We start from the raw sequence: 11,670 nt of genomic DNA on the forward strand, positions 1-11,670 counted from the left end.
GTACATGGGGGTGTGAAGACGAGAATCAAAGATGCTTGCTATGATCAGAACACCGTTGCCAGTTAGAATCACTAGATACATTACTAGAATTAGAACAAAGTACATGATCTCCAGTTTTGGGTAACCGGAGAATCCCAGAAGAAGAAATTCTGATGTGAATGTCTGGTTAATTTTATCCATGTCATCTCCTTTCAGGATATCACAGGAAGATTTAATATAAAATATATTCACTGCTAAGAAATGTTACAAATTACCTGAACAATTCATTTTGTAGATGGTATTCTAAGGAGTGTTTGCATGGAGCCCTGACAGCCAGTCATCTTCAACAATCTGTGTGACTAGAAAAAAATGAAATTGGAAATGACTAAGTGCTGATGCCCTTTGCTAATATGTGAAACTCTACCTATGATCAGACAACTGTACAGAAGTAACTTTTCCTGCTGTTGACAGACTCCCGGGTTTAGGTTCTAAAACTCCTAATTACCAACTAAGAGCCTGACTTCATCTACCCCCAGAAATCAAGCAGTAGAGAGAGATGGTAAAAGACTACTCAACATAGACCAGACATTTGTTTCAGCAATTACATCATGGTCAAAATTTCACAGCAACTTTGATATTTTTGGTATATATCTCATTCTATGTCTGATTCTACATACCTTATATTAGTATGTTTAATTCATATTTTAATTAATTTTATAGGCATTTAATAATAATAAATTGAATAGCATAAACTGAAATTTAATGTCTGTTTAAATATTAGTTATTACTCTCATATTCTAGGCCCCTCTTAGTATTTTGTGTGACTGTTCCTTTAACAAGACCATTGCACAGATCAGCTCTGGATGAATGTTAAAATCTTTGGAGGACATTACATAGTCTCTACCTTATTTTATTCTGTAGCTTCACAGTGTATCTTGTTTAAGTCAACCTAAGAAAACAGTAATGCAGTTTAAATATTTTATGTAATTATGTATATATGGGTACATATCCATCCCTTTGATTTATAAAATATAATAATTCTTTATGTTAGCCCCATTTTTTCCCAAATATAAAAGATGTAACTTGTCCAAGTTAACCAGTTAGTAAATAATGAAGTGGAGCTCAAAGCTCAGATTGAATCTAATTCATAGGGGTGCCTGGTTGTTTCAGTAGGTAGAGCATGCGACCCTTGATCTCAGGGTCGTGAGTTCAAGCCCCACTTGGACACAGAGGTTACTTAAAACAAATCCAGTTCATAGCTTCACTGATTTTCATATGCATATGAATCGTCTGGGTATCTTGAAAAACTTTAGATTCTGGTTTAGAGTTCATGGCAGCTCCTGAGATTTTCCATTTCTCTTAAGTGGTACTTATGCAAAGCTCTTGAAAGCGTTTGAGTAGCAAGGCTTTTATCTACACTGAATTGACAGAGTATGCAGATTTTTCTGACCCATACTGATTTTTTTCGTCTTATTATGGATTGCCATGTGAATCTGAAAAATAACAATAATATATGTTTGTGTTTTACAGAAAGGTCCAAATTCATATCATGTTGTTATATACTCTTAAGAAAAAATATTATTAAAAGACACATTTTTTTAAAAAAAGTAGTTTCAACTTGTGCCAGACTACTACAATAGTTTTAGATAGCCAACCTTGAACCTAGGCATGTTCCAAGCACAGTAAGGATAAACTAAAGAATAATGTAAAGTGCCTGCCATTACAAAGCTCACAATTCAGTTAGGGATATAGGAAAAGTACATATGAAAACACATCATAAATATAATTACATTATGTAGTTTGAAAATTACCAATTTTCCCAGAAGGAAGAAGTTTCAGACTTGGGCCTGATCTGGAAGTATGGGAAGAATTAGACAGATTTGGAAGAAAAGAAAAGAGGGGACATGGGGTATCCCAAAAGTGAGAAGTTGAGCCAAAGTTAGGAATACATAGAGCACATCCTTTTTGGGTTTTGTTTTTTTTTTTTTTAATATATGAAATTTACTGTCAAATTGGTTTCCATACAACACCCAGTGCTCATCCCAAAAGGTGCCCTCCTCGATACCCATCACCCACCCTGCCCTCCCTCCCACCCTGCCCTCCCTCCCACCCCCCATCAACCCTCAATTTGTTCTCAGTTTTTAACAGTCTCTTATGCTTTGGCTCTCTCCCACTCTAACCTCTTTTTTTTTTTTTTCCTTCCCCTCCCCCATGGGTTTCTGTTATGTTTCTCAGGATCCACATAAGAGTGAAACCATATGGTATCTGTCTTTCTCTGTATGGCTTATTTCACTTAGCATCACACTCTCCAGTTCCATCCATGTTGCTACAAAAGGCCATATTTCATTTTTTCTCATTGCCACGTAGTATTCCATTGTGTATATAAACCACCATTTCTTTATCCATTCATCAGTTGATGGACATTTAGGCTCTTTCCATAATTTGGCTATTGTTGAGAGTGCCGCTATAAACATTGGGGTACAGGTGCCCCTATGCATCAGTACTCCTGTATCCCTTGGATAAATTCCTAGCAGTGCTATTGCTGGGTCATAGGGTAGGTCTATTTTTAATTTTCTGAGGAACCTCCACACTGCTTTCCAGAGCGGCTGCACCAATTTGCATTCCCACCAACAGTGCAAGAGGGTTCCTGTTTCTCCACATCCTCTCCAGCATCTATAGTCTCCTGATTTCTTCATTTTGGCCACTCTGACTGGCGTGAGGTGATATCTGAGTGTGGTTTTGATTTGTATTTCCCTGATAAGGAGCGACGTTGAACATCTTTTCATGTGCCTGTTGGCCATCCGGATGTCTTCTTTAGAGAAGTGTCTATTCATGTTTTCTGCCCATTTCTTCACTGGGTTATTTGTTTTTCGGGTGTGGAGTTTGATGAGCTCTTTATAGATTTTGGATACTAGCCCTTTGTCCGATGTGTCATTTGCAAATATCTTTTCCCATTCCGTGGGTTGCCTTTTAGTTTTGTTGGTTGTTTCCTTTGCTGTGCAGAAGCTTTTTATCTTCATAAGGTCCCAGTAATTCACTTTTGCTTTTAATTCCCTTGCCTTTGGGGATGTGCCAAGTAAGAGATTGCTACGGCTGAGGTCAGAGAGGTCTTTTCCTGCTTTCTCCTCTAAGGTTTTGATGGTTTCCTGTCTCACATTCAGGTCCTTTATCCATTTTGAGTTTATTTTTGTGAATGGGGTGAGAAAGTGGTCTAGTTTCAACCTTCTGCATGTTGCTGTCCAGTTCTCCCAGCACCATTTGTTAAAGAGACTGTCTTTTTTCCATTGGATGTTCTTTCCTGCTTTGTCAAAGATGAGTTGGCCATACGTTTGTGGGTCTAGTTCTGGGGTTTCTATTCTATTCCATTGGTCTATGTGTCTGTTTTTATGCCAATACCATGCTGACTTGATGATGACAGCTTTGTAGTAGAGGCTAAAGTCTGGGATTGTGATGCCTCCTGCTTTGGTCTTCTTCTTCAAAATTACTTTGGCTATTCGGGGCCTTTTGTGGTTCCATATGAATTTTAGCATTGCTTGTTCTAGTTTCGAGAAGAATGCTGGTGCAATTTTGATTGGGATTGCATTGAATGTGTAGATAGCTTTGGGTAGTATTGACATTTTGACAATATTTATTCTTCCAATCCATGAGCAGGGAATGTCTTTCCATTTCTTTATATCTTCTTCAATTACCTGCATAAGCTTTCTATAGTTTTCAGCATACAGATCTTTTACATCTTTGGTTAGATTTATTCCTAGGTATTTTATGCTTCTTGGGAGCACATCCTTTTTGAACAAGGAAGTTTCGGTGGAGGGGTAGCGGCAAGCACATCTGAAAAGGAGAGCATGGTAGATACATACAGAGTCTTGAGGGTCAGGCAGAGAATTTGGCATTTCTTTTGGTAACGAAGGTGTCTATCATTATTACAAAGCACAGAGCATGGGCTGAGTGCTTAGACCCTATGATATTAATACTCTCCAAAATTGACATCGTAGTATGATTTTATGAAATTTTTTATCAGAAATGTAACACAAGAAATTAAGCTATGTAAATTAATGGGGTTGTCACTAATTACTGACTAGATGTGAAAACTGATCTTTCCAAAATCACCACCCGATTCGACATTGGTCAAATCACAAGTTTAGGCCTCACACAGGCTAATAGTTTTGAGAATTTCAGTAGAGTCACTCTTCCCCCCACTCTCACTTAATTTGTCATGGGTAGTATTTGGGAAAATTACTGTAGAAAAGGTTTTACTTAGAGCCAGAAATCCAATTTGTGAGTTGAAGCCCTGCATCAGGCTCTGTGATGCCAGTGCAAAACCTGCTTGGGATTCTCTGTCTCCCTCTCTCTGCCCCTCCCCCGTTCATGCTCTGTTTCTCTAAAAAAATTAATAAACATAAAAAAATACACAATAGAAATATTTCAACTTTGAAGAGAAAGGCAAAGAAGAGAATATAAAAACCTGAATTTTAGGAACTCCTGGGTGGCTTAGTCAGTCAAGCGTCTGACTTTGGCTCAGGTCATAATCTCATGGTTCGTGGGTTCAGGCCCCACGTCAGGCTTTGTGCTGGACAGCTCAGAGCATGTAGCCTGCTTCGGATTCTGTGTCTCCCTCTCTCTATGCCCCTCCTCAGCTTGTGCTCTGTCTCTCTTTCAAAAATAAATAAACATTAAGAAATTAAAAAAATAAACACCTCAATTTTAGAGTTGAAAAAAATAGTTAAGAGATTGTTAATTTTTGTTATTTTTAGCTTAAGTCCAGAACTTCCTTTAAAGGAGAGGGAAGGAAGGAAGGAGGGAAATGGGTGGGGGCAGAGAGAGAGAGAGAGAGAGAGAGAACAGTTGGAGAGAGGAGAGATACGGAGAGAGGGAAAGATCTTCATTTTATTTGTGTAGCCAACTCTTACTTCAGAATCCTATGTGCCTTGAAATTGGTACAGTTGGAATAATGGTCCAAAGCCCATTATCTTTACATTACTACTATGTCTAACTGGTATCATTAAAATTGTATAGAAATTATCAACAGAAGGGAATGCTCAGCAGGAACTGTAGAAATATCGGAGTCACAAAAACAAATTGACTATATTCATTCAACAGTGCCCAGAGGAAAGGGACAATTATTCTACAATGATTCTACACTATTTCTTATGATAAATCAAAATCCTCTCCAGCTCGGAAATTTGTCAGAGAATGCAGAGAAATTGAGCACTCTGATCAACCCAGTCACTAATGCATAAAGAAGAACTCAGCAAGACACTGATTTACTAAGATATATGGAGACACTCCAGGTAGGAGCCAAAGGTCCAGCCTGGAAAGACTGTTGACTGCCTATTCCAGACAACTTCCGGATAATGCATCCAAGGCTACCTAAACTGCTTCTCCAGCCACCTGCTCCCACCTTTCCCTCCTAAATAGGAATCCCCTCACTAATTCAAACCCATCTTGAGCCGAGCTTGTCTTGCTACTTCTGTTCCCTGCACTTTAAACCGGTGATCTTGTTATACTGTGAGATACCTAGACACACAGGGGAAGGAGTGCGTCTGTCTTGCTCATCCCTCTAACACCTAAGCCTAACACAGTGGCTGCACATAATAGATGGGGGGTTTGACTAAATAAGTAAAGGCTGACTTTCTAAACCCAAGCAATTCCCTGTGTAGTATTTTTGGACAAGAAAAATTTAATATGTCATATTTATTTTGCAGCAGGCTTTAATTTTTGTAAGTATCTTTCAGACAACACTAGTAAGTGGAAATATTTTAAAAAATTTTTAATATTTATTTATTATTTTGAGACAGAGCACAAATAAAGGAAGGAAAGAGAGAGAGGAAGACACAGAATACAAAGCAGGCTCCAGGCTCTGAGCTGTGAGCACAGAGCCTGACATGGGGCTCAAACTCACGAACTGCGAGATCATGACCTGAGCCAAAGTCGGATGCCCAACCCACTGAGCCAGCCACCCAGGTGCCCCTAAGCTGAAATCTTATATGCCACCTATGCCATCTTATAATTACCAGTTTATGCACTGTAAGTATAGAGGATCACCTAGTACTCACTGGAATATATATGATATGGGTTTAGCATGGTGGAAAAGTGCCTGGGACTAAAATCAAAGTCTGTGGTTTGAGGTCCTAGGCTTCTAATCTATAGCCTCAGTCTTCTTGTTTATAAAATAATGATAAATATAACTGCCTTACTTTCCTTGCAAGGATATTGTCAGGAAATAATGAGATAGCATAAGGAAATTGCTTTAAGGATTATAAAACATTATACAAATAATAATGAAATATGACTAATAATGATTCACAATTATATTTTGGTGATAATAAATTGGTATTCTATTGAATCAGATTATTAACATTACAAATTAATATTAATAATGGCCTTAACTATAGATTGAAAATGTACAGTTTCATTGTATTCAAGACTCACCTGTATACCGATACATTATTTCCACCTCCTAAAAGACCCAGTAACTTTCTTCTTAGTATTTATGTCAGCATTCTGAATTAAGGTCAGGTTCAACAAACAATGCCAGATCCACAGATCTGGAAGAGTAAATATTTGTTATGCAAGGGTTGTTGTAATTGTTCCCTAATTCCCAAAGCAATTTAAAGCTGGAATGAGAGACATGTAGAATGAAGAAACTTCCAGTGCATTAGGAATAGTGACCCACAGACCCAATTAAGAGCAGTACTGGGAATAAACTGTGATACATCCTCCTACTCATGTAACTTTTGGAAATAGGAGCATATGTTCACAAAATTAACTTTATAATATGTGAGAGTTTTTAGTTCAAATATGCTTACCAAAATAAATTCAATGTCAGAAATTAGTAATTCAAGTGATAATTACCAAAATGCAATAAATGCTACAGTTGAAAAATCACCTAGATATTATAAATAAAATCAAATAGATGTTTTCTTTGAATTAAGTGCATTGTCATTTAACTTTTTTGCTTACTTTATATGTATTCTTTTAGATAAGTTAACTTCATGCAGGATGCCATTGTCATACTTCTTTGGAATTAAAAGAAATGCTAAGTGAAATAAGCCATACAGAGAAAGACAGATACTATATGTTTTCACTCTTATGTGGATCCTGAGAAACTTAACAGAAACCCATGGGGGAGGGGAAGGAAAAAAAAAAAGAGGTTAGAGTGGGAGAGAGCCAAAGCATAAGAGACTCTTAAAAACTGAGAACAAACTGAGGGTTGATGGGGGGTGGGAGGGAGGGCAGGGTGGGTGATGGGTATTGAGGAGGGCACCTTTTGGGATGAGCACTGGGTGTTGTATGGAAACCAATTTGACAATAAATTTCATATATTAAAAAAAGAAATGCAAATAAAAATAAAATAAATTCACAGGACAAAAGTGAATTCCCATTTAAGGCCACAAAAGTAGAAAAAAAGTCTATAATGGGTAGTTTGGGGCATGAATTCTGATAAGTAGATAACACATTAATGAAGTAAAATGTTTTGGGAAAATCTATTGATTTTGTAGACATTAACATTGAGGTTTAGTAAAGTTATCCTTCAGATATGAAGGAGAAATATCATCATGAGACCCACCTTATAAGAAATACTGAAAGGAGTTCTTCAAGCCAAAATGAAAGAACACTAATTAGTAATGTGAAACATAGAAATATGCAAAGGTAAATATATAGATTCATAAGCCTCTCTTCTGTGACAGGATGGTATGTTCACCACTTAACTATAGTATAAAAGGTTAAAGGAAAAGAGTATTAAAAATAACTATAGCTACTATCATTTGCTATGAATACAGAATATAAATAGAGATAAATTGTCAGATTAAAAACGTAAAAGGGAGGGAGTAAAAGAGTATAGTCTGTGCATGTAATTGAAGTTAAATTGCTTTCAGTGTAAAATAGACTGTTATATCTATAAGATGTTTTATGTAAGCTGAGTGGTAACCACAAAGCAAAAATTTTTGGTAGATTCACAAAACATAAGGAGAAGAAAATCTGAGCATACCACCAGGGAAATTCACCAATCCACAAAGGTAGACATCAAGAGAGAAAAAAAGGAACACTGAAACTACTAAACAGCCATAAAGAAATTAATAAGATAACATTAGTATATCTATGTATTAAAAAGTACCCTAAATGTAAATGGATTGAATTCTCCAATCAAAAGGCACAGAGTGGCTGGATGGACTGAAAAACAAGACCCAACTATGCTCTATCTACAAGAGACTAATTTTCAGCTTTAGGGACACACATAGGCTTAAAGTGAAAGGATGGAAAAAGATATTCCATGCAAGGGGGTGGCTATACTTATATCAGACACAATAGACTTTAAGACAAAAACTGTCATGGGAGACAAAGAAGGTCATTATACAATGATAAAAAGTTCAACTCATCAAGCAAATATAAAAATTGTAAATATATATGCACCTGAAATCAGAGCACCTAAACATATTATTTAAATACCAGCAGATCTGAATGGAGAAATAAACAATAACACAATACTAAGGGACTTCAATACCCCACTTTCAACAATGGATAGATCATCTAGACAGGAAATCAACAAGGATACATTGGATTTGAGACATACTTGCAATTAAAAAGACTTAACAGACATATAAGGAAAATTCCATTTAAGAGCAGCAGAATACACATTCTTCTCAAGTGCACACAGAATATTCTCCGGGATAGGTGATATGAAAGGCCACAAAACATGTCTTAGCATATTTAAGAGGACTCAAGTCACACCAAATATCTTTTATCACCACAATGGTATGAAACTAGAAATCAACAAGAGGAAAGCTAGGCAATTTACACATCTGGAAACTGAACAACATACACATTTTTGATCACTTTTGAGTGATCAAAAGGTCAAAGAAAAAATTTTTAAAAGTACCTTCAGACAAATGAAAATGGAAACACCACACACCAAAATCTAGGGGAAGCTAAAAAAAACAGTAATTAGAAGGAAGTTTATAGTGATAAATGCATATATTAAGAAAAAAGAAATATCTCAAATAACTTTACTTCTCAAGGAACTAGAAAAAGAAGAACAAACTCAGCCCAGAATTAGCAATAGTAAGGAAATAACAAAAATCATAGAGGAAATAAATTAGAGACCAGAAAAAATAGAATAAATGAAAAATATAATAGAAAAGACCAACTAAATCATGAAACTCCTAGAAGAAAACATAAGGGGAACGTTCCTTGACATTGGTCTTGGCAACTATTTTTTAGACATGACACCAAAAGCACAAGCAACAAAAGCAAAAAGTCAACAAGTGGGATTACATCAAATTAAAAATCTTCCGCACAGCAAAAGAAATACTCAACAAAATGAAAAGGCAACCTATGAAATGGAGAAAATATATTTGAACTATATTAATATCCAAAATATATAAAGAAGTCATACAACTCAGTAACAAAAAAAAAATCTGATTTTAAAATGGGCAGTGGAACTGAACAGACATTTTTCCAAAGAAGACATACAGGTGGCCAACAGGTACATTAAAAGATGCTCGAGCTACTGGGTGGCTCAGTTGATTACGCATCTGACTCTTAATACTAATCTCAGGGTTTTTGAGATTGAACCCCACAACAGGCTCTGCGCTGACAGTGCAGAGCCTGCTTGGGATTCTCCCCCTCTCTCTTTGCTCCTTCCCCACTCATACATGTGTGCATGTGTGTGCTCTCTCTCAAAATAAATAAGTAAACATTTATTTTAAAAAGATGCTCAGTATCATTAATCATCAGGAAAATGCAAATTAAAATCATAGTGTGATATCCCCTTACACCTGTTAGAATGGCTACCTTCAAAAAGATAGGATAACAAGTAAATGTGTGGATATGGAGAAAAGAGAAACTTTGTGCACCATTGGTGGGAATGTAAATTGCTTCAGCTTTCAGGAAAACAATATGGAGGTTCCTTAAATAAAGAACTACCATAAGATCCAGCTTTTCTACTTCTGGAATATATCCAAGATTTAAGAAAATATATCTGCATCCCCATGCTCATTACAGCATTATTCACAAGAGCCAAGAAACAACTTAGGTGTCTATCAAACCAATAAATGGATAAAGAAAATGTGGTACATATATAAAATGGAATATTACTCAGCCATGAAAAAGTAGGACATCTTGCCATTTGGGACAACATGGATAGACCTTGGGGGTATTATGGTAAGTGAAATATGTTAGACATAGAAATACAAATACTGTACAATATCACTTATTTGTGGAATCTAAAAAGGCCAAACTCATAAAAACAGAGAGTAGCTGCTGGTTACCAGCAGCTGTAGGGTAGAGGAATTGGAGAAATGTTGGCCAAGCGGTATACACTTGCAGTTAGAAGATTAGTAAGTTCTGGGGATCTAACGCACAGCATTGTGATCAGTTAACAAAACTGCATTATACACTTAAAAGTTGCCAAGAGACTAGATCTTGAATGTTCTCACAACACACACACACACACACACACACACACACACACACACGCACACACGCACAGACACACACAGATAATTATGTGCTATGATGGAGGTTAGCTAACATTATGGTAGTATTCATATTATAACATAAAAGTGTATCAAATCAACTCAGTGTACATCTTCAGCTTACACAATATTATATGTCAATTAGATATCAATAAAAATGTGAATAACACATAAAACATAGATTTCAAGCTTTTCAGGCAGAAGGGACAGAGAAAGAGGTTAGGGAAAGAGGACTCAATTTCTTCTCCTTTCAGGATCCTCTTTTTCTTAAGTGGTTCTTCAATGAAAAGTACTACTCTGAACAATAACTATAAATATTAAAGTGGCATAATTTCATAGTATACAAAATATAGAGCAGAATTGAGGAACTAAATGTTATGGTAAAATTGCCCATCTGCCTACAAGTATATATTCTAAGCATCCATCATGCTCAAGGTTCATCTTGAGATGGTGCTGTGATATTTTCTGCCATTAAGTAGTTTTCAATCCCTTTAGGGAAACTTGTTGCATACACATATCATAGGCAATAAGTAATATCTTCTTGCTCCTCACTCAATCTTTAGAATGAAAATAATAGTGTGTCTCATAATATTATAGTAATAATTAGATAAATTAAATACATGTAAAGTACAGAGAAAATGCCCCTCCCCTGCACTCAGTTGGCATTATCTATTATTATCTGGCAGTACATGTCAGATACCTGAACAGTATAACTTACAGGATTTAGAGTGAATTAAAGAAGAAATATGTAGTTTAAGGAGAAATTACCAATTTGAAAAAATAGGCTTATCTCAAAAAGAGTTTTCACAGAAAAACATTGAGAAATAAAGATTAATTTCTGGGACAAAAGCTGAGTCTGAATACAAACCTTGGTTATTAAAGTCAAAGAAGAATTGTTTTTGATAAAAGGTTACTTTCTGTTCCATATGCTTCAACTCTAACTTGAATCTAGAGAGAAAATAAAGCTCAGTTTCAATTTTTTATTGACATTTAACTATCAGTTTAAATTGTTTACATTCTTTTAACCTAAATTTCCTTCCTCATTGAAGAGTGGGAATAGAACACTCTAAGTCATGGTAGTATCCTGGGAAGCACGTTAGATATTTGAAAATATAATACAAATGAAGATGCTTTATGCTATTAATCATGGGAAGTTTTCATATAAGATGAGAAAAGAAAAAACAATACTTATTAAAGACTATTTTTCTGTTTTAGT

General features: G+C 35.9%; 1 protein-coding gene across 1 annotated transcript in view; it reads right to left on the reverse strand.

Moving 5' to 3' along the window:
- Positions 1–11,404, reverse strand: part of LOC125926368 (olfactory receptor 13C4-like) — a 12,014-nt gene extending 610 nt beyond the window's left edge. Inside the window, 3 exon segments of the mRNA XM_049635740.1 lie at positions 2–338; positions 6,409–6,524; positions 11,323–11,404. Of these exon segments, the coding sequence (XP_049491697.1) occupies positions 2–180 (179 nt within the window). The 5' untranslated portion in view covers positions 181–338; positions 6,409–6,524; positions 11,323–11,404.
- Positions 11,405–11,670: the final 266 nt, after the last annotated feature.

Source organism: Panthera uncia, chromosome D4, assembly GCF_023721935.1.
Source record: "Panthera uncia isolate 11264 chromosome D4, Puncia_PCG_1.0, whole genome shotgun sequence".
NCBI classification, from domain to species: Eukaryota; Metazoa; Chordata; class Mammalia; order Carnivora; family Felidae; genus Panthera; species Panthera uncia.